Here is a 27,855-nt window from a genome sequence, read left to right on the forward strand (position 1 = left end):
AAAGGTTTCAGTTTTATTAATTGAGTTATCTCCATCCAGAATCACAAACATCTTGTTAGTCTGTCTCAAGCCCTCTCGCGTGATTGAAAAGGACTTTACAATCATGTTTGGAAAAGGATAAGAATTTGTAACCAATGAGTGGTATATGACAGACGTTTCACAAGCAAGACGTTTTAGAATTTTTTTAGATAATTAAAAAAAATCAGTACATAATTTATATTATAAAATAATATTGGGCTAGCACAGATACAATCGAGATACTACGCCGCTGTATGTTTACCGGTGCGGGAAGCGAAAAAAACAGAAAAAAAAAACGAAAACGCGAGAAAATTAATCTGGTCATTTTTTTTGTCCGAGTTTTTGTCTAGTATTGTGCATGTGTCACGTTTTGTAAGTCTTTTTGTCCGCGGCAATATAAGTGAAGTCGTTTGTTATCTATGTGTACCAAGCATTACATTTATTATGAGGAATTATTATTATTATCAATTATTAATGTTATTATTATATTATTAATATTATACATAATTATCCAATAATCGAAATATATCTACATCTTTCTAATGAAAAAAAAGAAAAAATCGGAATTAATCAGGAACGAATGGCCGACTCAGTAGTGTACGCAAAATGCAAACCGTGAAGCACTTTCTTTTCCAAACCGGAATAAAATCTTTAGATTGCGATTTTAAAGACATTTAAATTGCCGAAACTAAAGAAGAAAAAAGTGAATACACCGTTTGCCTGTGTATCTACCTGCAGCGCCACTTGATTCTTAATAAGTAACTAATTAATTACAGTTATAATAACAACCAGCAGCCAACATCACATCCATTTAACAATAATAATTAGCGAACACTAGTGACACGACTAAAACTCGTATTTAAAAGGAAAGAAAAAAAAAGAATAAAATATGCCTTGGTGTAATTTATTACAGATGGCCCCCTGGTTGTTGCATTGATGACCAATTACCTTCACCTTACATTTCCCGCCTTATACATGTTGTGCTTTTTTTTTTAATATCTCGCTCGATGCCGTTGGAACAGCAAGAGATCAGTACGCGCGAGTTGTCACCCGAGAAGAGGACAACTACGCGTACTGATCGAGATGAGCGGATGGAGAACCGGATACCGAGAGAGCTGCTGTATTTTCCAAATACGTATGATCGTCGTCGATCACGATAGCTTAAAATAACCTTCAGACCGGCATAAGAGACGCCAATAATTAAGCCAAGGAGCTCCTTGCGATAATTAAGATTTTGTCGTCATATTATCTTCTCTTTTACGTTTGAAATCGTTTAAGATGCACTTGTGTAACATTTCGTCGTTCATACATTTTATCTTTTCTTTTTCTCTTTGCAGTGATTGATTAAAATTTTTATCATACGATTAGTAGAGATTGAAATACTGAAAGAATTTGGATACAATTTTTGGTTGCCCATGTATGTGTTTGTCGTTAGAAAATATTGTACATATATGTATGTATATATATATATATATATATATATTCTTTTTTTTTGCCTCATGATCTCTGCCTAATTTTACCGCCGGACTGAAGTGTTTTTTTCTCTTCACTTCAACGATAATGTCTTTTTTTGCGATTAAAAATATAGGCGACATATACAGAGTGTTGTGTATCAATTAAGATTGAACAATTGCTCATCAAACATTCTTTTCGTCGAGTATCATACTGTCATTCGCATTATTCAGAGTTTGACGGTACATGAATACATATACATACATATTAAGTGCTAACGAGAATTCTCCTTTGCAGCTGAAGCGGTATATATGATAAGTAGAACGTTAAATGCATTTGAGCGATATGTACCAGCGTGTATAAATATTATGTCACCGTTTTTTTTGTTGTAATAGTTTCAAAAAGGACAAACACAAAACATATCTCATTGCGAAGATTTCACGTCGAATTAATCGAGTATTATTTTCGCATATATGAGAGAATAAATGGAAAAGGAAGAAAATATTTGTTATAACATTATTGTAATATGTTAATGGACACACATTCGTACTGTATAATTACGCGTTTAAGCGCAGATTTTCATTATATACATGTCTGTTCATAAGAGAACAATGATGCGTATTTTTTCAATTATGTTAATTTATTTTCTCACGCATTTACATATACACAGCTCTTTGAATTTAATATACACACATGCATAATTGATCCATGTATAACATTTTCAGTATTATTTCACGTGTAATGAGAATTATATACGTTATATAGAGAGATCTTTATAGTTTCTCTTATATAGATACTAAATCTGATAAATCCGTCATCTCTTTTATCTCTGTCAATAAAAATTATGTTCTTAGGACGAGATTCATTCTTTATGACTACGTGACATAATCGCCATTCCTCTCGCCTTGGTATCTCTAGAAAGTGAATGGAATACTTTTTTATCACAGCGACTGCGAATTATTCTACATATATATCTTATCAAGCGCGGAACACTACTTTATCGCATGATATCAAATAATGAAACTGATAAATGTTAAGAAAACACGTTTAAACAGAATTTCTATACGAAAAAGTGTAATACTTACCATACAGCTCACAAGTCGCGTAAAAGGAGTCAATTGAAGTTTATGCTTCGCATAAATCAATGGGCGGCAGTAGCTTTAATTGCGTAATTACATACGTTATGCAAATTAAAGTTACATAGTTCAATAAAAAAAATCCAAGAAAAAATATAATCATTTCTTATATTTTTCTCCTAACGCTTAATATTATAACCATAGAAAGACTCTCTTTACCGTGTCACAATTTCTCACTAAAAATTTGATTAAAGTGCTACTTTATACATATATATAAAGTTTATAATATAAAAGAAAAATTATCAAAGATTTTTAAAAAAATTTCCTGAGTCATTTAAAATTCCATGAGAATTTCCCGACTTTTTCAGGTACAAAAAAAATTTCTAAAAATTCTAGATTTTCCACGTTTTTCAGGGAGAGTAGATGTAATTTTGTCTCGTTTAAAAAATTATATTATTGAAAAATGTTTGTTAGATCCGTAATCTTCAATAGTTTAATTTACAACTTTCTTGGAATAGACTTAATATTTAATCACGAAAATCTTATTAATTTTAATATTTTCATAAAATAAATCTCTTTTAAGACTAAAAGTGCTAACAATGTACTTAATTTGGAACGGAATAAAATTTTCCCGACGTATCATACATGCCAAAGTTGTAACATGTTGCATGTGTAGAAAAATGGCCTTTTTTTCATAATATTAATCTCAAATTTCTCTCAAAAATGTGATAAAGCATCTCGTAGGTTGGCAACTGTATTTAACATATCAGCATGAGAAACTGCATAGAATAATTGTCTCCTTTCCTGGGTTTGCAAAAAGTTCTTTTTAATCGAACTTATAGAAAGCGGCTTCGTGAGAATGAGGTACAAGTATCACGATTCGAATGGACAAGTTTACATTTTATTATTATTTTCGGAAAGTCAAAATTAAGACATCGTGAAATATAATCAACATCTCACGTGCTCGCATTGAAGTATTTTTGTAAATTCTTTCCGGACTGATCTCCCCGCGAATGAACATAAAGCGTTTGCGCTACACGTTTTGTTGCACTGGGGGGTATGATGCTATTAAAATATATATCGCAAAGTCGCAGCAAAATATGCGTGTGCCGGTATGTGTGTGTATATTTGTGTGCTGAATGTGGAGCAAGTGTGCATGTACCCTTCCCTCTCGTTTCGATTAAATGGCAGTGATAGAAATGGATATCTCAAATTCATGCATATATATTCGGCTGCCAGATTTATACTTGTATGTACTTTACGTATATAGAGTATCCCAGAATAAGCGGATTGGAATTCAGACGACAGATTCTCCTAATCTCTCCTCGACAAATAATATTGACACGCGAATTATTAGCGAGAGCGTAAATAGTTTTTGTTTCGAGATCCTTCGACTTTTTTTTTTTCTTTATTTACTGGCTTCAGAAGAATCTAGTCGATTGGAATCCGAGCCGCTCACTCTTCGGACCAGACACACTCCAAGTAAAACTCCCGATGACTGGTTGAGTGATACCGCTTTTGTTTTTTTTTGTCCAAATGAAATTTTTATTAAACACGGTTTCTCTGTAACATCGAGGACGAATTATAACATAAATAATCATCGTCGATCAGTATCACTTTTTCGCGCTCAACAATGAGTCTATTAGTAACACTGGAAGATAATAGAGTTGGGGGTTGGGCGAGGGCGGGAATGGGGTGGTGGTCTCTCTCTCTCTCTCTCTCTCTTTCTGCTCCCTCTGCCAAGTGCATCTATCTTTCATTCTCATATACTCTTTCAATCATTCTTTCTTTCACTCTCTCGCTCGCTCATATATATACGCATCCTTTCATTATATATATATATTTGAATAATTATCGTTCACACTCAGCTATACGAGGTTTTGGTATACAACAATACCTAACCCTAATCTAGCCTAAATTTTAATTATCATAGCGTGAAGCATCGTGGTGGTGTGTATATACATCACACGCGCGCGCGCACAACTATAATTAAATTCTGGATTCGTTTTCGCCTCGATATATAATCGTTTTTGTGTGCTTCAACGTGTTACATATTAAAATACAGGAAAAATAGGGAGAGATACGCGGGGAAAAGAAAGATAATTTGGCGATTAAAATCGATTTTTTAAAAAAATGTGCCTGCATTTTGTTCGTGAAGCATAAAAAAAAAAAGAAAAAGAAAGATAAACAAACCACCACCACCGCTCCCCGGCTCGCTCGTGCATTATTTTTCCTTTTATAGCGACGCGTTGATTACGTACGCGCGAGTTTCCGGAAAATCCTATTTCTCTTCTGCATCTTGCCATCCCGTTCTTCCTCGATGACAACGTCGAGTCTATTATGTGTTTCCGGTAATCTTGAAACATATATACAGGTGCATTTTCAAGTCGAGAAGAGCATTGTTAATCTCTTTCTTCGACTTGCATGCCGTTTCTTTAAACTTTATAAATCCAACTTTCTCGATGACATCTCGCGTTTCCTTTCCTGCCGGAAATGCACCTATATATTGAGCTTGTTTCTCTTAGGTAGAAAATACTGCACAGTCGAAAAAATGGCAAGCGGGCGTTTTTTTCGGGTTTCGCTTTTTCTTTCTATCCGTCTATATCCTTCGTTTTTGTAAACAAAATTTTTCGGAGGTGTTCGAAAAATCATGACACGCGTGAGGGATGCGATCATCAGCTCCCAGTCGATAATCTATCCGACATGACGAATGTTGACATAGCGAATTGTGTAAATTTCGTTTCTTTTTTTTTTCTTTCAAACGCCCGCTCGCCTGCATTGAACGAACTTAATATGGAATGTACGAATTATCCTCCATTTACACATGTCTCTCGTTATTATCATGTATATAATAAACTCCTCTCTTCTTAGGTGATTCCCCGCCATGATACGGTGTGTTTGTCCCTCTTTGTGTACATATGTTTGTGTGTATGATGTGTCTACTGGTACACGTACGGTGCTTTTATATGATTTAACGCAAGCTTCTTCACATCCCCGTTACTCCATCGACATACGACGACGTTTCTTTCCTCTCGTAATGATGGAAATAATATATATGTGTATAGTGGACCGGATAAAAAAAAATCACACGTCTAATCGGATGTCGACCGCTGGCCTTTGCGGTTTCCGTAAACGATTAGACGGGACTTTTCTCTTGCCTTTATCGCACCGATCGTATCGTTGTCCATGAATAATCGTGAAAATGCGAAAATTTCACCGTGTCCAGCAGCCTCTCAATTTACTTAATACTATCGTGTGTACCTGTTGATCAACTATTATTTGCATTCATACTTCTTTTTTACCAAAGTTTCATCCATCATTCTTCTATTAATTTTTTCAGCTGAACAATCTCCGTCCACGCGAAATCTTGTCCGGTACAATTTCACTCTCTCACTCCCTCTTTCTCTTTGTTATATTACGCCGTTTTATCACGCGCGATTCGCGTGTCGCCTACACTTACATATTTCTATCCCGATAATATAATTTCATTTCTTTAGAGTTTTTTCCTTTTTTTTTTTTTGTTCACTTACGTGATACTTATTCGCGTACCTGCCGTTTCGCGATCGCATTTAATATATATATATATTATTTATATATATAATTGTGCTAAATATTCTTTTATCAATAACATGGTTTCTTTTATACACTCAAGTAGAGCCGATTACTTTAACTGGTAATTCAATGTCGTACTAAGCTACAAATGATGATTACTATACAATGAAAGAGAAATGTTCGACAGTGGAATTAACATGGGAGATCTTCTCTCTACATATATGTATAATATGTATTTCCCTGTCGGCCGTTGTTCTCCATTTTCTTTCTACCTTTTTCTGCTATACACTTGCATACCGCAGCGTCGAAATGCATCATCGCGCATCGATGTGCATCGCGAAATATTAATAGAATGTCGGGCGCATTTCTCGATCGTCGATATAATTATACGATTTGTGTGATGGGTAATGGCGTGTGGTTACAAATGTTTGGACGCTAAATAGATCGATTTTTGAGTTTACGATATTATAGGGGAGGAGGAACGCGTAAAGAGATGAGCCGAGATGGTAAGAAGTAGATAGGTATGCATGGAGTAACGTGATTAAGTAAAATGTCGAAACAAATTTTCTTTTTTCTTTTTAGCATAATAGTAGTCGGGGAGCGCTGTTGGTTGCAGGCGACATGTCTTGCATGGAGCCATGTGGCAGGTAGTAGGATGCCGTTACTGACCGTTTACTTGGTGTATAGATAGATGGCGACGATCAGACCGTAGAGACCTAATACTTCGGCGAAGATCAAGATCAGAATCATGCCGACGAAGAGACGAGGTTGTTGAGCGGTGCCTCTCACACCGGCATCACCGACAATGCCAATGGCAAATCCGGCAGCTAGACCGGAGAAGCCTACGGACAAACCGGCGCCCAGATGGGTGAACCCCCTAATGGACAAGAATAAAAAACACCTTTATCAATTACAGATTCGTTTTCTCTCGTTTATGTGTATGTAAGAAATAGATTATTATCATATTCTTTTTTCTCAGTATCTCGTGTATCATAAAAAATGAAGTTTGTAACTACATTATAATGTTCTATTGTATTTAAACAGATATCCAAGTGTTACGGCAGCAGATTTATTGTACATAATGGAAGCGTTAAAAGAGATACGTACGTATACAGGTCGTATTTTGGAACTTTCTCAAGATTGCCAGCAATCAGAACAGCCACTACAAGACCATAAATGGCAATGATACCTGCCATGACAACAGGAATGATGGATTTCATGATTAATTCTGGCCTCATGACAGACATGGCTGCGATTCCTGTACCGGCCTTCGCTGTGCCATACGCTGCTCCCAGAGCTATAAAATGAAATTAATATTCCGTTACATGCGTATTGTGTACAAAAATTTTTACATTCCGTTTTATATATACACGCTCACACAAGTTAATGTTTTTTTTTTTCATAAATTAATCATATACGATATAGAAGTGAATATAATATTAATAATTTAATTTAAAGCACTTTAAAAATTATGTAAATCTAATTAACTTGAAAATGTTAAATGTAATGTCAAAATGCCCACCTGTTTCTCTAGTAAGATAAATGATGGAACAATCAAACAAAAGCAATTATTAGCTATACAAACATACGCTGAAAATTTTATCAAATTTGACTTTAAACAAAATTTTGTTAATTACCTACAGCTTAATATTTAACTACAACTGTCTTCGAGTGAGCTTTTTAAAATTCTTTCCTTCATTAATGAATTTTATAGAAATTTATTGATAAATGTTTGAGATATATACGAACGGCGTATCGTCCGACATTTTTAAAGCGAAACACGCGATGAATTCATTTTTAGATTAATAGTATAATTTCGCGCGATTTAACTCCTCGTTCTAGAAAATGTCTCGTAAAAGGAATCGTAAAATAAAACGTGCTGCATGTATTTTTCCGATGCACTATACATTTCTTTGCGGTCTTAGGCCGTCAAGAGCGTGCACGAGGATTATCGATCGAGAGTGCTCGTCTCGCAGGCAGTCTCAAAGCGGACGAAAATAATTTTCATCCCGTCATTTTCGCCTAAAGGGAATTAAATTCATATGAAAGAGGAAAATTCCCCCGTGAAAATCGGTCGAAACGTCCGACTTTAGCGGCGCGACCAGGTATCTTTACGGATACCCAGCCCAGTCCTCTGGAAGTTGCAGTCATCTTTTTCGAAAGCCATGGTTCTCCAACGCGTTTTTACGCTCTAATTAAATACCGATCACGGCTATTCAATCATCGATATTGCGAACATATGTGCGTTATCGTGTGCACCTTATCGTACGTAAATAAATGTCGCAGGTGCTCGGTTCCGTTGTCTGGTTTATGCGTAGCATTGCAAGCTTAATAAACGAGTTACTTGTTTCTCGATTTCTCTTCTCTTGTTTTTCAGATTTTTTTTTTCTCTTAAACTTTGCGGAAAGAAAACGCGAGTAATTTGGATTGAACTTTCATTCTTGTTGGCTGTACATACGTTAATTCTTATATTTTGGTCGTCGAAATAATCGTAAAATGACTGGAATAAACGAATGCAACGAGAAATCAATCACGAACGGCCTCGTTGTAGGATATCCGGGTAATTGATGACTCCGATCGATACATTTCGGGGAATGATGACGGAGAAGAAAAGTGCGATGTTCGCTCTTCGTTTATTATACAATCGCGCAAATGTATCCCCGTTGATGAGAAAAGCGTCGAAGGCGCTCGTACGGGAAAAGGTATTGATCTTTTCGATGGTAAGCGACGCTCGCGACGGTCCCGCGGGAGCTATATCGTTTACCACGCGAATTAGGGAAAATCATTAATTTTAAATCAATACGCGGCGCATTCGTCTCTTGCGAGAGAAAAAAAAAAAATGATCTATGCTTCTTTTTGTATTTTTATCGCGAAGCCGAGAAAAAATACGAACTAGGGAAAGGATCGACTTTTCGCCGATTAATCGACATTCGTGTCGAAATTTCTATCTGTATATCAGTGAAATTTAGGAGAGGTAGTGGAAAAAAAGTGTAGAAGGTACAGATAAAGAGAATAAATTGTCGCGGGGAAGCGCGTCTCGTGACACGCACGAGGCGCACGCCCGCTTCAATATTCCGTCCGTCCATCCGTCTCTCTTTCTCTCTCTCTCTCTCTTCTCCGTCGCTTTTCCGAGACTCGCAAAATTCTAGCGGCGCGCGCTTGTCCGAGGTCAGCATTACGAAATAAGCTGTGCCCGGATCGACCCGCGGATCTCCGCGAATAAAGCGCAGAGACATTCCTTAGGAATCCGCGACGCGAACACTTGGATCGCGTTTTCCGCATTGCAAAATAGCTTTTGGTAATCAAAACTAACGTTAAAGAGAGAAGATTGAATCGACGAGCGATACGGATAATGAAGGAGAGAGAAAAAAAAAAGGGTAATCGATTTGTCGATTCGGGGAGGGAAGGGGTGGCAGGGGTCGCGATTCCTCCCCGAGCGTGATAAGATAACTTATCCGAAATTTCATGCAGCCTCTCGTCATCGCGATGAGAGATCTCGCGGAACGTCACGCGTCTCGTCGGCACATGACGTCGCCGCGAACGCCCGTGGAAAACGCTCCCCCGACGTTTCTTCGCGACGAGGGGATCGATAATCCGCGCGCGCCGCGCTATTCGCACACCAACGAAGGATTTTTCGTCCGTCTTACGCCGCTCGAGAAAATGGCGTGGGACACATATCGTGCCATCGTCGTCGACGACGATAACGACGACGACGACGACGGATGGGGAATCGATATATCCGAGCGCTTCCGTAAAGGAAGCTCTAATGCAATCGCCGACCGATCTCGGCGAGCGAGATCACGAGGGCAATGGAGAGAGGATCGGCAATAGTTGAAACTCACAGGAAAATATGATGGCAGAGGCGGCGCCCATAACGCCGAAGAACGGCGAGTATATCGGGGCTGCATCTTCTTGTGAACTCATTGTGGCTTGATTTGCCGGATCTTTCGGTCAGTCGGAATCGATCGCGGATGTATTTACAGGTTGCCAATCGGCGGTCGCACGGATCGTCGAACGTAGAACGATCTTCACGTCACTCACGTCGCTAAACTAGTGGGCCACTGTCAAATATGGCCTACACCGGAGTACAGTGGCGCGGGTCATGTGATGAGTGACGAGCGATTAACGCGCGGAGGTAGGTGGCCGTGCGCCGTATCCGCGCGTAGTCGCGTCGCGATTAGCCGGCGACGAGCGTCTGCCGCCAATCGTCGGCCGCGTCTCATCCCCACCATTCGGTGTACGGATCGCCGATTGGTCGCGTCGACGCTCACGATTTCATCGTCGCGAGCGCGTGACATGATATCGCGAGATTCAAGGCGATTTCTCGCAGGCACATGACCGCGTGTTTCAACTGTCAGCTGAGTGGTTGCGTTGAGTGCGAACTTTCAAAGAGAGTAGGATAAACGAAATATTCATGATAAAATTCAAAAGTTATTATGAGCATAGAAGGACACGTATCGAAGGAAATTGTCTTGAAAAATGTGTCGATTTTATTTTTATTGATATTATATACCGGAGCGATTTCTGTATTATTTAACGCTCGTGTGTATCCTTGACCTTATTACATCTTGGTAAAGAGAAAAAGAGCTTTTAAATTAAAGTACAATATATATCCACGCAAAGTATATATCTCAATAGATTTATGCAATTTTATTGAGTCTGTTTAAGTATTATTATGAATAAATATCAAGTATGTTCGCAATTTTATTATCTTTTTCGAAATAATCTTTACTTCTCAATCAAATATCCCTCTTTAGATATCGCGTTTTGAATAAGCTCGCTTTATCAGAGATACTTGACAAAGAGTGTATCACGTGACAAATATCGCACAACTGATATTTTTCATATGATTGAAACACGATATATAATTGTCTAGGTAGAAATTTATATAAATATATATATATATATATATATATATATATACATACATACATATCATATAAACCCATCTCTATACTTAATATTCATTCTGCAGATAAAATTTATTATTATTATATTTTACATGTAGTAAACTTTTATGTAAACTTTTAACCGATCCTTCATCTCGATTTTTTAAAGTACTTTACTCTTGTTAGTTTAGTCATTCGGTAGTTTAAGTATGAATTTTTCGCGACAAGGACTGAGCACCAAAATCTAATTTTATATATTTTGTGAGCACTAAAATCAGGAAATATTTCAAGGCCTATATATATATATATACATATGTTTAGCGAAGATTCGAACCCATTTAGCAGAGATTTGAACTTTTGCTAAACAGAGACTCACAGCCATCTTGTGGCAAAGTGTAGAATACAAAATGATGTGGATTGAGCGATCTAATAAGCGACTTCCGTCGTCTGAAAATATAAGGAGTTTCCATATCCCTGATCTGTCACGTGTTTTTGAAAAATATTTCTTTGATATTGTTGAAGGAGAAAGATGAAATTTTCGTACAAGGTAAAATATTAATTGTTTAAAAAATTGCGTTATACGTGGTTATATTTTTGCGTCAAATCACAAAGTTGTCAAATATTGGAAGCATGTGTTTCTAACCTCCCTATGAAAAATAATTATATATTTTAAATACATTTATTAAAAGTAATAAATAAATTGGTTTATTAATAAATTTTATGTTCAAGCAATTTAATTATGAGCAATACACGTGTTGACATAATTGTTGAGAGTTATATTAAAGATAAACAATATACACTTAAAATATAAACAAATATATATATACATAATAATATCATTTGCTATTTTTCTGTTACAGTTTAGTAATTTACTTGGTACAGTTTACCGTAAAGGAGAATTACTCTTTTCTCCAGATGGATCATCAGTGATTAGTCCTGTAGGCAATAGAATTACAATTTTTGATTTAAAAAAGTAGGTATAGCAAAGTAAATATATAGATCACATATCTGTTTAAAAGCTTCAAGAAAATTTTTATAAATGTTATATGATAATAATTCCTATAAAGTTTTATATATATAAGAACGATTCTTTTTGCAGCAATAAATCTATAACGCTTCCTGTGGAAAGCAGATTTAATTATGTTACTATTGATATATCGCCAAATGGCAGCATGTTAGTTGCGATTAATACAGGTAAGATTTTTTTGCGCATGTACATATTGTAAAAATATAATTTGTAACATTTAATAAGAATCTAAAGAATTCTTGTAAAAGAGAAAAAATAATTTTATAACATATTTGCAGATGGTGAAGCTCATATAATTAGTTTGATAAGTAAAGTTATTCTACATAAATATAGATTTAAAGGGCGTCCCAAGCGTGTAAAGTTTTCTCCAGATGGAAAATATTTTGCAGTTTGCAAAGGAGGCGGTGGTATGTGTTCATCATTATAAACATATAAAGCTAGATTTATAAAAGCATATATAACTTTTGTAATCATTACTTAAAATAACATTTCTTTCTATGTTTCAGTTTTTGTTTTCAATGCACCAGGTTTACAAACAGGAAATTATAATCCATTTATTATGGAACGTGCATTTCATGGAGCTACTGCTGAAACTACATGCATTAGTTGGTCCTTTGATTCAAAACTATTAGCAGTCGGTTCAAAGGATACAACTATAAAGATATATAGTTTACAAAAATGGGCGAATCTTAAGTGGATTACATTGGGTGGTCATTCTAACGTAATAGTAGCATGTTTCTTTGAAAGTAAAGATTATGATATGTATACTATTAGCAAGTAAGTGTTAAATAATTAAAATATTTACATTTATTAACTTTCAATTGATATAGTTTCTAGATTATTGTTGTTTCTTCACAAATAGTTTTATTATAATTCTGCATAGAAATATTTCATTTAAATAAGGCTGTTATAAATTTTTGGTGCGTTTCTTTTTTTACAGAAATGGCCGAGTTTGTGTGTGGGAATGCACGCTCGAGCCGGACGATTGGGTTGAATGGCAACCACCTGCGAAAAAAGGGAAATCTGAAGATAGTGAGAGTGATAGCGAGGATGATATTGATACAAAAAAAATTATAGAAAGAACAATAAAGCAACAAGCTCGTGCTGAACGTAAATTATTAGAATCAGGTGAAATTTTCTATATCCTTTCATAGATCTTTTAATTTTTGTATTATTTATAAATTATCTTGTAAACCTAATAATAAGTAAGAAAAATATTTTCTTTATAAAAATATAATACATATTTTATTAGATGATTTGCTGGAAAATGATGAAAAAGAGGATGATATAGAAGAGGAGAATACTACCAAAAAGACTGGAATCAAAATGTTAGGTTACAAAAAGCTAGCTACTTTTTATTTGGGAAATGAAGTCCAGAAGCACTATAAGGAAGCAAAGCTTACTACAGCCGCTTATCATCAGGATACTCACATATTGATTATAGGTTTTAATATAGGTTCATTTTATTTATACGAAATGCCGCACGCCAATTTGATCCATTCATTAAGGTACAGTAAGATCTAATAAGTTGTATAAGAAAACATTATAAATTTACAATATTTAGGCACACACATTTGTTATATTATCATGCCATTAGATATTAAATTATTTTAAATTACTGTATATATGCTTACAGTATTTCCCGACAACGTATCTCTTCGATCGCATTAAATTCTACTGGAGATTGGATAGCTATAGGATGTTCCCACGCCGGTCAACTACTAGTTTGGGAATGGCAGAGCGAGACATATGTCATGAAACAGCAAGGGCATAGAACTAATATGAACTGTCTTGCGTACAGTCCGGACGGCCAATATATCGTGACGGGCGGTGATGACGGGAAAGTTAAACTATGGAATACCTTGAGCGGTTTTTGCACGCTCACATTTCATGAACATACCTCATCGATATCCGGCGTTTTGTTCAGCCACAATCGTAAATTCATCGCGTCTGCCTCGTTGGACGGAACGATACGAGCGTATGATCTAGCGAGATACAGAAACTTTCGAACTCTCACGTCACCACGGCCGGTGCAATTTTCTTGCTTGGCGATCGACGCAAGTGATGAGTTTCTTGCGGCGGGTGGTCAAGATTTCTTCGATGTGTATCTGTGGAGCATGAAGCTCGGAACTCTTTTAGAGGTATGCGTGTATAATTTTAATGATCTTCGATATTGTACACGATTCGCGCAATTTAACTTTCACGATTGTATAATTTGACTTTTACTTATGTGTGTATCCATTTGTATTACGCTATGCGGTTTATAATGCACAATAAAATATTTGATTTTAGATATTGAGCGGTCACGAGGGACCTGTCGCAAGCTTGGCGTTCAATCCCAATCCTACCAGTACGGAACTGGTGTCCGCATCTTGGGATAAGACATTAAAAATATGGAATGCCGTCGAGAACGGTTCCGCGCACGAGACTATACGATTAATTGCCGATGCGTTGTGTGTAACTTACAAACCGAGTGGGGAAGAGATTGCTGTCGCTACATTGGATGGACAGATTACGTTTTTCGAGTGTAAAACGGCTAGACAAACGGGTTTCATCGAGGGCAGAAACGATTTAGGTGCCGGTAGATCTAAAACAGATCTCATTACAGCAAAGAAAAATTTACAGGGCAAGTAAGTAGTTTGATGCAAGAAGTATTATGCATCAAATATATATGTTTAAATTTGTTATAAAATCTGATTTTTTTAGAGCCTTCACTACTTTATGTTATTCGGCCGACGGTACGTGTATATTAGCTGGTGGTCGTTCCAAGAATGTGTGCATTTATAATGTTCGAGAGTCTATATTGTTGAAAAAATATGAGATCACTCAGAATAGATCTCTGGATGGCGTAGACGTAAGGAATAATTTCTTTTTTTATGTTTAAATTTGCGATTAATCGGAAAAAACAGTACTATCCATTTTTATTCAAGTTATAATGCCTTATTTCTATTCTGGCAGGATATTATAAACAGGAAATATATGTCTGAATTTGGAAACAGATCCTTAATTGAGCATCGTGAAGGTGGAAACATATCTTTACGATTACCAGGTGTCAGAAGTGGCGATATGGCAAGCAGGAGAGTCAAACCAGAAGTGAGAGTACTTTGCTTACAATTCTCTCCTACAGGTAAAAATAAATAATTGTCAATTATGGTTGAAGCATGATCAATTTTTTAAAATAGTATACAGGATGAGTCACCTAACTTGATTATCTTAAATTACTCGTAAACTGTTTGTTGTATGATAAAATGTTTTAAACAAAAGTTGCATGATATTAAGAAGGATATATAGCACAATAATCCATTTTTCGCTATTTCGTTTTTTTATCGAAATATGAAAGTCATCTTGAGTTTTTTTAAATGAAATACCCATTTAGCTTTTGAATTTGAAAGAATGTCGAACACTAAATAAAAAAAGTATTAGGGTATATGAGATCAAAAGTCTTGTATTTTGTGAAATAGGACAAGCATGGGCTGCGGTAACAACAGAAGGTTTACTGATATACTCTTTAGATATTGGATTGATGTTTGATCCGTTTCAATTGGAGCTTGGCGTTACTCCGGATACCGTAAAAAAAACCCTTGATGAATGCGATTATGCAAAAGGTATAAGCATTTTTATGCTAGAATTAATGAGATAATAAAATAAATGATACCATTTTTTTAGCTCTAATGATGGCACTGAAATTAAATGAGAAGCTATTAACGCAACAAGTTATAGAAGCTATTCCATACAAAGAAAGTAAGAGTTTATGTACATCTTTAATCAAACGTACTAATAATTTTATCAATGATTTGATATATAAATGGTACTTACTATTTTCTCATTATACCACAGTTGAATTAACGACGACGAATATGCCAGACATTTATGTGGAGAAGCTTCTGAAATTTATAGCGTCCGAATTGGAATCAACCAGGCATATACATTTCTATCTTCTATGGATAGAAACAATTCTGACAAAGCACGGGTCGCGAATTAATACTGCACTTCAGATGCCGGTATTATTGCTGCTACAAAAGAATATGCAGAAGAAATACGACGATTTGAGTAGGATGTAAGTTTATACTATATTTTCTTGACTGTAATAACATATGTTACTATAAACAGGGAGATCATTGGAAATGTTATTCTCTCTTGCAGATGTGATTTTAACGAATACACAATAAGCTATATACTGAGAATAGGGGAATTAAAATCTGCAAAAAATATATCGAAATATTCCGTTATCAGGATAGATGATGAATCTCTCTTTGACACTTCTGTAGAACAAATGGATACTGATTGAATTTATTTAAATTTCATAGAACGAAAGCAGTGTATATACGAAATTGTTGTATAGGAAAAATAAATATAAATTCTGGATCTCTATAAATTTTTGATACATTTCTAATTTAATCGATACTGATTTAGCTCAATAGATACGAAAGAAATTTCAATTAGAGATTGTATGTACATGGAAAAATTTACAATTGAAATTCACATTTTTTGTTTTATTACGGCGCTTTTTTAAGCAATACTATCGGCCAGTATAAAACAACAAAAAGTAGAAAGAGTATAGGAAACACAATTCTGCTATAGCAATCTATTTTCTGAGAGCGCGTTTTACGCGTCTGCGTCGTCTGACATTCAGGATCTGGCGTCCAAAGGGTTGGCAGCAGATGACGACCACCAGTTCGCTTATTTTTCGATTTAGTCGTGTAAATGAACTCGTCGTCCCAGATGCTCCGTCCTTTATCTATCGTCGTCAATCGCTAAAAATAAATAATTAATATTTAGCGAAGAAAAAGAGATTGTGTATATGTGTAATACAATTGAGAGAGATAAAATCATCTGACGAGATTTGTATAATTCTAACCGAAAACGAACGAAATCCCGTAGAACTTTGCGAATCATTCTCTGCGTGTCGCAAGTCGAGCACCTTGACGACGACGAATTCACCCAAAGCCGCAAATACGAACATCATGCAGCCAGCCATCCAGACATCCAGTGCCTGTATAAGCAAACACAACTCATAAATCCTCATGCAAAAGAAAAAGAAATAGACATGAAGGTATGCCCTACATTATACAATACAGAGAGCTCGAAGATAAGACTGTTGGAGTACATTCGCAAACTCACTTTGATGTATGCCACTGGCGGAATGTCGCTCTTGAGTCCGGTGAACATCGTCACCAGTGTAAGCATACTTGTGACCAGAAGAGCCACTCGACCAGGAATCGCGTCCAAGCCCAGCCAGAAGCTGAACCAGGAGAGCATCACTACCAGAGTCGAGGGCGCGAATGTCTGTATCAAGTGGTGGCCGATCTGTCTCTCGAAACGAAAAAAAAACACTAGTCGCGAAAAATTTCCTACAAGAATTATCTTTTATTATTTTCCTTATTATTTTTCCCATACATACGGACGGAGATTATACGAGAAAAAGAAAATATATATGAGCACATATTCTATATATATAATTACATATATATATATTTATGTTTGATTATATATGAATTTTTTTTTTGGGTGGATTTTAAAAGTTTGGTTTATATTCAAATTAATATAAATAAAAATTAAATTTCAGATGTATACCATTCTTTTCGAGCATATAATCTATGGTCTCTTCGAGCACTGCAGGCTTCCCGATGTCATATTGCAAGAGCTTCAATTCGGGATTCACAGTAACACCACCCGCACCCCATTTTAATCGCAACTTCTTCCGATTGTAGGAAACTACGACAAATAATCCGAATTGTAACGAGTGAACAAATTTACCGGAGTGTTATCTGAGAATACTCATCATGTTTTTCTTTTCTCTCGTACTTTTTTATCTTCCGTTTTAAAGATAGATCTATAAGAATAATAGCGTCCGTGCACAATACATATTCCAAATAGATGTAACAATAACTCTTCTCTGAGAAATGTTAAATTAAAATTACAAATATTAAATGGAAATTGCAGATGTTAAATTAAGATACAAATGTTGAATTAAAATGATACTTTATATAAAAACATATGTATGAAACTTATACATCATTAATCACTTATGTGCATATTTAAGACTCACTTACAGCTCTCTATGTAAATTGGACAGATTTGAATATCCATTGGATACAATTGGAATTCCATCTGACAGGCGACAATGGCGTTAATTCGTGCAGAATACTTGATAGTTTTATTCCGGTATAATGTGACTAGCGAAAACTTGTGGTTCAAAGTTGCAATCTCTGAAAAAAATATTAATATGCAATAATTTATATTTTAAATAGCAGGCGAGATATGGTTTTTTGCTATGCTTACCAGAAACCTTCGAATTCAAAAAATACGGATCAGGTTGCCAAAGATTGTCGAAGAATTCTGACGGAAGTATGACATAATCGTCGTCTTCCTCAAAAATATTCTGAGACATGTCAAATCGAGATTCTATCCAGCTCTGACTGACGAACATGTCCACACTATAAATATAAATGTTTATAATCTTTCTTGTTTCTACTTAATTATGTAGATTTTGCACTTTAATTTAAAAAAACTATATATATAAAATTTTATTGAATTTTTTAAATTTGTAATTCAGCGATAAAAAATTGTACAGAACGATTAAGCTTATATATACCGGAAATCCATATCTTCAACGTTGATGGAATTAATGTCAACTACTAAAATGTTGAAGTCTACCACTACAGGCGCACCCTTTTCTGACGGCGGTCTAATTTCTGCGAAAGTAAAATTTATAAATCTACAGATTTAAAAATTTTTTTAATTAAAAATTTTATTTTTTTATTATATGCTATTGCCTGTTAGAAACGCTCTATAAGAGCTGCGATTTACCTTTGACGTAACGTTCTGGTAGAATTAGTCTCGACGTCATAGTGCAATTATTGACATCCTCGTTGAACGAGCTGAAAAAAAATGCTATGTTATTAAAATTTTTTGTTAACGTTGTGTTAACTCAATTTGCTGATTCGTCATTGTGTGTCGGCATTCATTATAGTCATTTAAATTATCGTATTACATATTTAACTCATTGAAAATTCTCGAAAAAAAATTAAATGGAAAAATATTTCTACTCCAATACGATTTTGTACCCGCTATCGAGATGGAATCGCGATGTTTATCTTTCTGGTTAGGTAACACTTATTTGGTCGCGCGAGAAAGAAAGAAGTCGTTAGCGAGCGAGTTAGGTCTCTATTTGCAGACAGATGTTTGTTATCTGTTGAAAAACAGAGGAAAATGATAAGTTACAAAATTTATCTTTTCACAAGAAGCTTACGAAAGTTTAAGTACCTACATGCACATACGTGTTTTTAAAATAAATTAATAAATAATAGAGATAAGTATAAATAAGAGCACGTTCAGGTTGTGAAGCAAACAAGGTCAAACAACATTTACTTAAGCACCGTTATCTGATTTCAAAAATTATTAATTATTTATACATAAAATTGTAACAATTTCTTATATCAACGGATTACCGGTTGCCTACAATATAAGAACAGAATTATCAAAGAAAAAATTTTTTCAAAGAATTCCCCGAGTCTCAATAAAATTCCACGAGAATTCCTTGATTTTTTCAAGTACAATAGAAATCCCTGAAAATTCTAGATTTTTTATGTTTTTCCAGGGAGTAGACACTCTGCAAACACAAAATTTCAAAAATAATTAATTAAATAAAAATAAAGTAGTACAAATTTACATTATAATAAGAAATTGCTACAATTTTGTGTATTGTGTGTCAAAACCAAATCACTCTTGGGACTTTCTTTTCTCTACTTCAAGTGCGGAATTACTTACACACGTTTTTCTTCATCGTTTTTCGAAAGCGAGAAAAGACGAAATGACGCCGCGTCGTTTTGTCGCGCTGTGCGTAATGAGGCGAAAATGACGTTTAAAGGAGTACGAAGTCATTTACCTCGAGGAACACACTTCCGGGAGAGAATTCCAGCACAGGTGAAGCAAAACTACTAGAAGTATGTCCTTCATCGTAGCTGGACGTGGTGGTCGACTGACAGCGATGTCTTCAGCATCCTTTGCACCGCGCAGTGCAATTAATCAATAAACTGTCGTTTACGCCTGATCTAATCCAATTACAAATATCATTATCCGCTTGTACTTGTCGAGGCAATTGCTTTACGCGAATTGCGTAACGATTTGTCTATTTAGACGTAGGCACATGTTATTTGCATCGTGCGATCGGGAAGAGCGCTCGCTTGCTGCGCATACAAAAGATATTTGCCTTGCCATTCTGATTTTTAACATCGAATTGTTAATGAGATTTATCAACAATCTTTGCGGTTGCAGCTGCAGTTTCAGAACACGTGTCATTTATTTTCATCGTACGTTTATCTCTCATTACACTCTAATTCCTAAACAACAAAATTAAAAAAAAAAAAAATCAAGAAAATTATTTCTTGCAGTTCCTTTCTTTATGATCATCATTGATTTTTTGAGATAGTCGAGGTTAAAGTTATATTTAATTTTCTTATCATGTTATAGCTATAACATCTGACGTGCTAAAAAAAGTAGTATTCTGTTAAAAAAATCAAGTATATACGCATTATGTTAGAATTTTTATCCCTCAGAAGGAATTTGTTGTGGAGATTGAGATTATTAATAGATTTTTATAACCAAACTACAGAAAGATTGTAATTAATTACCTATGGTCGCATATTCAATCTAATCTGAGAGACTTCATATATGCAAAGATCCAAAAATTCTTTGATTTTTTATATGTTAATTTTGACATTAAACTCCTGTATCTAAAAAATCTTTCAGTTTAAGGGAACGATCGAGAAATGTTTGATGAATTATTCATGATTCTCAGCCGCTTACAATTTTAAAATTAAAAATTATGCGGTTTTATAAGGAGTCACATACATATATATGCTCTTATCGTTCTGATAGAGTCTTCTCGCGCGTCGACACCGTCGCGCGAGAAGACGGTGCCGTTCTTGAGAGGAGAAAATCTAAGAGGAGACGGAGGGAAGAGTGGGTCAGTATAAGCGCCTGGTCTGGCTACAGATAGCCGGTCCCAATGCAAGGCTTCGCAAATGAAGCGAGGAAGAAGCGCCGAGATTGCGATTCGCTACGGTAGGTATACGTGCGCGTTTTTCCCTTTCCTTCTGCCCGCATCCTGAGCAACGGTACCGTTCATCTAGACGTCACGTCGTGTGTCTAAAAACCCGACCTCGATCGTCGGCCCCAATGGGATATATCTTCCCTCGGTTCTACCTTTTTATTCATATGTCTTTTCTTCAAGGACGTAGGATGAAAAAGGGAAGTAACGTCTTTTCTTTAGATTTCTCGAACGAAGACACTACGTAATGTGTCTTAAATTTCTCAATATTTTTAAACAAAACTACAAAAGGACGAAACAATATACAATATGTAGATGAGAGAGAAAGTATTTTTATTTCTTCCTGTACTTTTCATCTTGGAGATAATTCGCATTCAGAAAGAAAATAAATATTGCTGAAAGATATTTCCATTCGAAAGAACGTAACGTTTTCATTTACATTGATATATATCGAATAAGTTGTTTTTTTGTAACAATATTTTTTTTCTAGCTATCTCCAAAAATAGGGTATATAAAAACTTATTTTTTACACACTTCTTTTTTTCGCGATAATTTTATTTTCACCAAAGACATTTTGCGCCCAGGTTCAGAAATCTTACGCTATGCTCTTGCTTTATCTTCATATTTCTTGTTAATCATAAGCTTCTCCCCGATGCTAGAACATTGGTTTAAATTTTAAACAGTCGATGAGCGTTTCTCTAGACACGAGCGGGCGGTCCCGAACTTTCTCGTTACCGGAATAAAGAGTCATTACCTGTCAAAAAGAACCGGTCAGCATTTTCACGTGTTTACCAATGCACGTTAGAGACGAATGCTGTTATTGAATCCTGAAAACATTTCAAACACGATAGGAGGCATACAAATTAGTTAAAATTTGCTATTTCTTTTTAAAAACAGAATCCATGTATGAAATTAGTCCAATTCCACGACTTGAACAACTTAATCTCTTTATTTAGCTCCGAGTTTTGCTCCGAAATTTTGCTCTCATTTTCAATCTTAATTTTTTCATATTTATAGAAGATTTCGATAGATTTAATTTATTATTATATTTATTATATTTAATTTTCTTATTATATTTATTTATTTACTATATTTAATATATTTTTTATTATATTATATTTATTTATTTAGAAATTGAGCTCTTTTACTTTATATCTCAAATAAGTATTAAATGAGAAACTTATGGCAAAAATTATAGATTAAATAGTTTTAAAAGAGGATAATCTGATTATTTAAAGTTACAAAATAAATCTCAGATTAAGAATTGAGAAGAAAAATATTGATTCGGGCCAACCATCGCTGTTAAATGCGGGAAAATAATTTTCTCAATCCACATATGTTCGACTTCAAAGACATTGATTACTGTTATCATCGAAAGGATGTCGCGCCGCGTAGGTGGATCGGCAAACAGTAAAGCGGACACTAGGTAAAGCGGTAAAAAAGACAAAACTCTACACATAGAAAGCCGTCATGCATATCCATATTTTTTTCAACTATCGTCCCCATTATTCACCTACAACGTTCAATTATTCCAATTTTAACACCTGACTTATCTCGTGAGAGAGAGATTTAATTCGACAGCAGATCGACATGAGCTTTGTAAAGATAAAAAGTGAAAAGAGGTTGACGGCTCCAACGGTTACTGATAATTATGTGATCGATGACCGGGTTTACACAATTGACGGCTGGTTGAAAATGATATACGTAATATCAAATTCGATTTTTAACGGGCGAAAGTGATCCTTGTATATTTATCCGAGGATGAAAAACGCCAAAATTATATGAGATATGATTCTCGTTCGCGTATCCAATCGATTCTCGATTCAACGCGCGACGAATTGTCCCGAAATCCCAGATCGTATATATATACACATATACACGGTGTAAGCTCCCCTTAAGGGTTGTATTGATTTCTATGATGGCAGCCGGCCGGCGCCTGCACCCTCGGCGATCGGAGGAAAGGCCCGGAGTAGAGCATTGCTCCGTCGTGTTTTTCTCGGCGATGAGAGTAGTGCGATGTCGCGAGTGTGAAAGCTAATTATTACAAAACGATACGTGTCGCGTTACTCTCAATTCCGCGAGTTTATCGAGGGTCGCTGTTGGTCGAGATCCGTCCGCGAGTGATGGTTGACGATGGGTAATGGTGAACGTTGAACGACGTGCTACACCTGAATATGTTCGGTCAAGACCGGCGGCGAGTTGGCGCTGTGTAGTTATGTAGATAGACCTTTTCGAATGAGAGAGTCGCGAATTAATAGGAGATTACCGTACCGTTGCAATTGCGGCGGTTGCATCTTTGTCGACGAGGATTATCGCTTCGAAACGGAGGGTCGCGCGTGACCGACCTTCGGATTACTCGTGGATCACTCGTTGGAGAAATCAGCGGAAAGCAACGATACTCTTGGGTAAGAGATTGCTGATTCGCCGGAGACCGGTTTATCAGTGTAATATATTCGCCAAGAGTTTGTTAATTAATAAGTAATTGGTAATCGACATAAAAGGTATGTCGATTACCGTATGATTACATAGGGTCTTCGTTCATATTCTGTAAAAAAATTTCCTGATCCTTCAGGTATTTTTATTCAAAATTTCAGGTTAAGAGAATATTTTAAAGATTTTTTGAGATTTTCTAAAATAAAATTTTTTATTATATGCATTTTTTAATGCTTTTCATTTATACGAAAAAAAAACACAGAATTTAAGTGTCAAGTGCTACATTTGCAAATGTGCTGAAAAAAATTGATTATTTTCGTAAGATAAACATTTTTCAATTACATAACATTTTTATTCTTTTATCATTAAAAATTATAATACGTACTCAATATTATACATATTCAATATTTTGTTAAGACTTGAATATATAAAGTAAGAAAGATATATATTTGTATTAAGCAGTATATATAACATATATAGTATAACATATCTTTCAAATTTAATATCGTATCAATCTTATGCCTAATATAAATTGTAGTATAAAAGAATTAGAGATAAAAAAATTGCTTTATATCTTTGCACAAGGTTCTAGTAAAATTGTTAATTGTGCAAGAGTGATTGACGCAAATTACGGAGAGGAGTCAGATTTATATTTTAACCCTTGCAAAAGACTGTTATTGATATTCATTCAAGGTAAATTATTATTCATTCGTAACTCTGGGGAGAGCTTACACGAAATTAACGAAAACGCATGTTTCTCTCGTTACATTATACAGATGCATCGCATCTCGTATGTTAATTAAATTCGCGTTCAATTTGAATGTTAATTGAATTTTGACATGAAAATTTTCACGCGGTTATTCAACCGTAATTGCATATAAAGCCTGTACGTACACACGTGTCACTTGTCACTTGTCCGCGAATGGCTCGTCGTCGTCTGTAGTTTACGCTCTATCGACCAACATGTAGCCCCTTTCGTCATTTGTTCATGCGTCTTACTTTTAATATCTCGGTCATCGACTTACACGATTGCAGGCTGCAAATTTGCTTGATTCGACGACGCATTCCCGAAGTATTTATACAAAAAAGCTTACGCGTGGAGTTTTAATCGTGTCATTACGCATATTGTATTCTATCTAAACCGTAAACTGTGCAAGTAAAATAAAATAAAAATATAATGATCGGTAGTAAAACCAATCAGTAATCATGCGTAAAGCGCGTATTTCGCGTCGCGATGATCGACAATTTTGAACAAAGGAATTGTAAGTCGCATTCGATTGAGGCCGTGCACATTCGATAATTCGCATAAACAATTTACTTATTTAATATGCTGTTCGAGAGCGCGTGGAATTTGAACTGCCATCGTGATTTGACGACGTTTGTCTTAATGAGATGACACGAAATGTTCAAACGCGGTCAAACGCGTACTTAGTCATGTGACATGTGACAGTAGAAAGCATCACAATAACTCAGGCAGTTCAGCTAGATTAAAGAGCGACTTATGTCCACCCGTGCACCATGACCGCTATTCGACCGACAAACTTGACGCCTCGCAAAAGCGTAATTTTAAAAGTGTAATTAGAGCTTTAAAAAGATCGAATTTTTTTTTTCTAATTTGAGGAAAAGACACTTTCATATCGAATGCGGGCGCTTTCGTTGAAGGAATCCCTCAAAGTCGCTTGGCGCGAATATTACGCTATTAATGCTACTGTTTTTATATCAATGGCATTCCCCGTATCAATTCTACCTCCGAGGAAATGTTACTTTCGCTGTGTGCTTCTTCCTTGCCAGATGCACCGGACGTGTCGATGCGTGTGGCGGAGAAATCATCGCGATCGCAAGAGAAAAATGCGATGAAGAATGCGTATTACGAATGCGTATTGCGTGAAGAATGCGCGAGATTGATGCTTTTACGATCGAAGAATTTGCCACTTCTCTATATTCTTGATATCTATTTATGTTAAGCCCATAATTTTATCTTTTCTTTATGGCCTCGCATAATAAATATCATTTTTTTTTTATTGTAATAAAAATATCAGGGAATGAATAGATAAATAAATTTTTATTATAAACATAAAATTTATGTATAAATTTTCTATAATTTTAGAAATAGTAATAACATGATGTCTAGGACATTGACAGAGTACGAAAAGTGAGATACTATACTAAAATTAAAATACTATATAAAGATTTATATATTGAATTATATATATAAATTTATGTATAATCTTTTTTTAATTTCAGAAATATTTTAACATAAGTTTTTAAATCAATAAGAGTGTGCAATTTATAAGGATATCGACAACGTACGAAAAATGAAATATTATATAAAGAAAAAAAACTCTCTATATAAATAAATAAATTTATTTTATTTAAGAAATAAGTTTTATATATTTTCAGTTAAAAAAATAAACAATCTTTCGGAGAGATAATAATTAAATCATATAATTAATATCTTTACTTCTATATAAACAATTTTTAATTCTATGTTGAATCAGAAATAATAAAATCGGCAAATTATATTGGAAGCTTTAACGAAACCGAAACTTTTCGACAAACACGTTATATTCGAGTAAATATCCGTTAGGTTGAGAAATAAGGAAAATCACGCGTGTAAAAATGTCAATCGCGCGACTGACATTTGTACTTTAATCAAAGAAAGTTGCGCCGATGGTGCAATTTATAAGGATATCGACAACGTACGAAAAATGAAATATTATATAAAGAAAAAAAACTCTCTATATAAATAAATAAATTTATTTTATTTAAGAAATAAGTTTTATATATTTTCAGTTAAAAAAATAAACAATCTTTCGGAGAGATAATAATTAAATCATATAATTAATATCTTTACTTCTATATAAACAATTTTTAATTCTATGTTGAATCAGAAATAATAAAATCGGCAAATTATATTGGAAGCTTTAACGAAACCGAAACTTTTCGACAAACACGTTATATTCGAGTAAATATCCGTTAGGTTGAGAAATAAGGAAAATCACGCGTGTAAAAATGTCAATCGCGCGACTGACATTTGTACTTTAATCAAAGAAAGTTGCGCCGATGCAAAAAGAGTCAGTCGCATCACGGGCGTATGCATCGAGCCTAGACATTGACCTCGAAAGTGAGGTGATCATGGCCAACGCGTTAGAGACGTATCGAAGAAAGTGCGCCAGCCTCCAACCGGTTTGCCGTCTTACGTATATCGCTGAATCGAAACTTGACACACAATTTTCTTCTTCAAAGGATCTTTTCCTTGCAAAGCGATTAGTCAGTCGTTGATGTCATGCTAATATTACAATTATACAGACGAAGACCATGTTAAAATTTTAGACACAAAACGCCTCTGAATAATGCAGTTTTTAAATTTGCGGGTAGAACTGGAGATTCTTTCTTTAATAGATTCCGCGGTAAATAGAAAATAGTTTACGCAACTAAAATAAGATATAATTTATTATTTCAAATATAATTAATATCTTTATATATAAAGAGAATTGTATTATATTATTTAGAATTTCAGAATCATTTTATATAGAATTAAATTTTCTTTAGTCAATATTGCCTTTATGTTAGATGTATATGCCTCTCTTCAATCTCGAACGGTACATGTTTTGCGATGTGAGAGTATCCATAGGTTCAATTTCCATATTTCTTATTTCACTCTTTATGCGCTGTCGATGAAATTGCACGCTCTTTCCAACTTAACAAACGTATATTATTAATATTTCTAAATTTATATATGGAAATTTATATATATTGTATATAATATTATTAATACTTAAATAAGCATTATATGATCTTAAAACGACATATTTGTACATATCAATCTTCATTTCATAAAATATCGAAGGTAGAAAGTGTTGAGACATTGATGTATTATATACTTTAGGAATTATGTTTTAAAGAGATTACTCTAGACTCTTGTCTTAGAGCCAATAATTACGATAGAGATACAATCCTCGCTATTTGATGCAGGAGAAAGGAAACGCAAGCACTCTCTATCAAACAACTTTTCCCTTCGTTTCAACCAGACGTTAACTGGTTACCGTAAGAACACACTATTTGAAAGCAGTTTCACTCATTATAATAGTGATCGAATTTTTTGTATCATGGATGACAATATTAAATTCGCGCGTGTGAAAATTTGAAAATTCGGATAATTATTCTCATTTCGAAAGATTTCCTCGAGCTCTGAGCAGGAATAAATCGAAAAATTATACACGTAGTGTAATTGCGGGTTTGAAAACTCGTTACATGTAATTTTACATTTATCTGTCTCTTGTAATTTTTAAATCAACTTTAAAGAAAGTAAAATTTCGAATCATAAGAATATTCTCTTGTAAAACAAGATAATAT

At 34.9% G+C, this 27,855-nt stretch overlaps 5 protein-coding genes across 8 annotated transcripts in view; 3 read left to right on the forward strand and 2 right to left on the reverse strand.

Annotated features, from left to right (window-relative positions):
* The window catches only part of LOC115235769 (eukaryotic translation initiation factor 4 gamma 2-like), a 6,445-nt gene extending 4,121 nt beyond the window's left edge, over window positions 1-2,324 (forward strand). For all 4 annotated transcript variants that reach the window (XM_029807767.1, XM_029807758.1, XM_029807740.1 and 1 more), the window contains one exon: window positions 1-2,324. This exon is cut by the window's left edge and continues 170 nt beyond it. The gene's annotated coding sequence lies outside the window, so the exon portion shown is untranslated.
* A 2,966-nt stretch (window positions 2,325-5,290) lies between these two features.
* Window positions 5,291-10,221, reverse strand: LOC115235789 (V-type proton ATPase 16 kDa proteolipid subunit). Its single transcript, XM_029807778.1, has 3 exons — window positions 9,941-10,221; window positions 7,206-7,395; window positions 5,291-6,975 (listed from the first exon to the last, which is right to left on the reverse strand). The coding sequence occupies exons 1-3, from the start codon at window positions 10,020-10,022 to the stop codon at window positions 6,771-6,773; spliced, it is 477 nt and encodes a 158-aa protein (XP_029663638.1). The 5' UTR covers window positions 10,023-10,221; the 3' UTR covers window positions 5,291-6,770.
* A 1,161-nt stretch (window positions 10,222-11,382) lies between these two features.
* LOC115235799 (periodic tryptophan protein 2 homolog) lies at window positions 11,383-16,383 on the forward strand. Its single transcript, XM_029807800.1, has 15 exons — window positions 11,383-11,534; window positions 11,848-11,960; window positions 12,087-12,181; window positions 12,293-12,421; window positions 12,521-12,791; window positions 12,955-13,142; window positions 13,267-13,522; window positions 13,651-14,155; window positions 14,307-14,644; window positions 14,721-14,868; window positions 14,973-15,141; window positions 15,476-15,619; window positions 15,681-15,755; window positions 15,852-16,071; window positions 16,158-16,383. Exons 1-15 carry the CDS (start codon window positions 11,517-11,519, stop codon window positions 16,300-16,302), a joined length of 2,814 nt encoding a protein of 937 aa, XP_029663660.1. The 5' UTR covers window positions 11,383-11,516; the 3' UTR covers window positions 16,303-16,383.
* Window positions 16,384-16,489: 106 nt separating this feature from the next.
* Window positions 16,490-20,329, reverse strand: LOC115235806 (glycine receptor subunit alphaZ1). The gene is made up of 8 exons (XM_029807814.1): window positions 18,825-20,329; window positions 18,610-18,709; window positions 18,297-18,451; window positions 18,068-18,223; window positions 17,589-17,729; window positions 17,136-17,365; window positions 16,873-17,007; window positions 16,490-16,768 (listed from the first exon to the last, which is right to left on the reverse strand). Exons 1-8 carry the CDS (start codon window positions 18,862-18,864, stop codon window positions 16,511-16,513), a joined length of 1,215 nt encoding a protein of 404 aa, XP_029663674.1. The 5' UTR covers window positions 18,865-20,329; the 3' UTR covers window positions 16,490-16,510.
* Window positions 20,330-22,976: 2,647 nt separating this feature from the next.
* LOC115235632 (elongation of very long chain fatty acids protein 4-like) overlaps window positions 22,977-27,855 on the forward strand; it is a 21,546-nt gene continuing 16,667 nt past the window's right edge. Inside the window, exon 1 of the mRNA XM_029807546.1 lies at window positions 22,977-23,471. The gene's annotated coding sequence lies outside the window, so the exon portion shown is untranslated. The remainder of the gene's footprint in view (window positions 23,472-27,855) is intronic.

This window comes from Formica exsecta, unplaced genomic scaffold, assembly GCF_003651465.1.
Source record: "Formica exsecta isolate Colony F162 unplaced genomic scaffold, ASM365146v1 scaffold11, whole genome shotgun sequence".
Classification (NCBI taxonomy): Eukaryota; Metazoa; Arthropoda; class Insecta; order Hymenoptera; family Formicidae; genus Formica; species Formica exsecta.

What these genes read in the sequence shown, in the direction of transcription:
- LOC115235789 (XM_029807778.1), bottom strand. Translation starts at nt 10,022, where the DNA reads ATGAGTTCACAAGAAGATGCAGCCCCGATATACTCGCCGTTCTTCGGC. An exon ending in CTCTGCCATCATATTTTCCT is followed by an intron (nt 7,396 to 9,940) that starts GTGAGTTTCAAC and finishes TTCATTTTATAG; the next exon opens with CTCTGGGAGCAGCGTATGGC. An exon ending in CCAAAATACGACCTGTATAC is followed by an intron (nt 6,976 to 7,205) that starts GTACGTATCTCT and finishes CTTGTCCATTAG; the next exon opens with GGGGTTCACCCATCTGGGCG.
- LOC115235799 (XM_029807800.1), top strand. An exon ending in AGCTCGGAACTCTTTTAGAG is followed by an intron (nt 14,156 to 14,306) that starts GTATGCGTGTAT and finishes ATTTGATTTTAG; the next exon opens with ATATTGAGCGGTCACGAGGG. An exon ending in TGAATGCGATTATGCAAAAG is followed by an intron (nt 15,620 to 15,680) that starts GTATAAGCATTT and finishes CCATTTTTTTAG; the next exon opens with CTCTAATGATGGCACTGAAA.
- LOC115235806 (XM_029807814.1), bottom strand. Translation starts at nt 18,864, where the DNA reads ATGACGTCGAGACTAATTCTACCAGAACGTTACGTCAAAG. An exon ending in GTTGAAGATATGGATTTCCG is followed by an intron (nt 18,452 to 18,609) that starts GTATATATAAGC and finishes TTATATTTATAG; the next exon opens with TGTGGACATGTTCGTCAGTC. An exon ending in TTTGAATTCGAAGGTTTCTG is followed by an intron (nt 18,224 to 18,296) that starts GTAAGCATAGCA and finishes TATTTTTTTCAG; the next exon opens with AGATTGCAACTTTGAACCAC.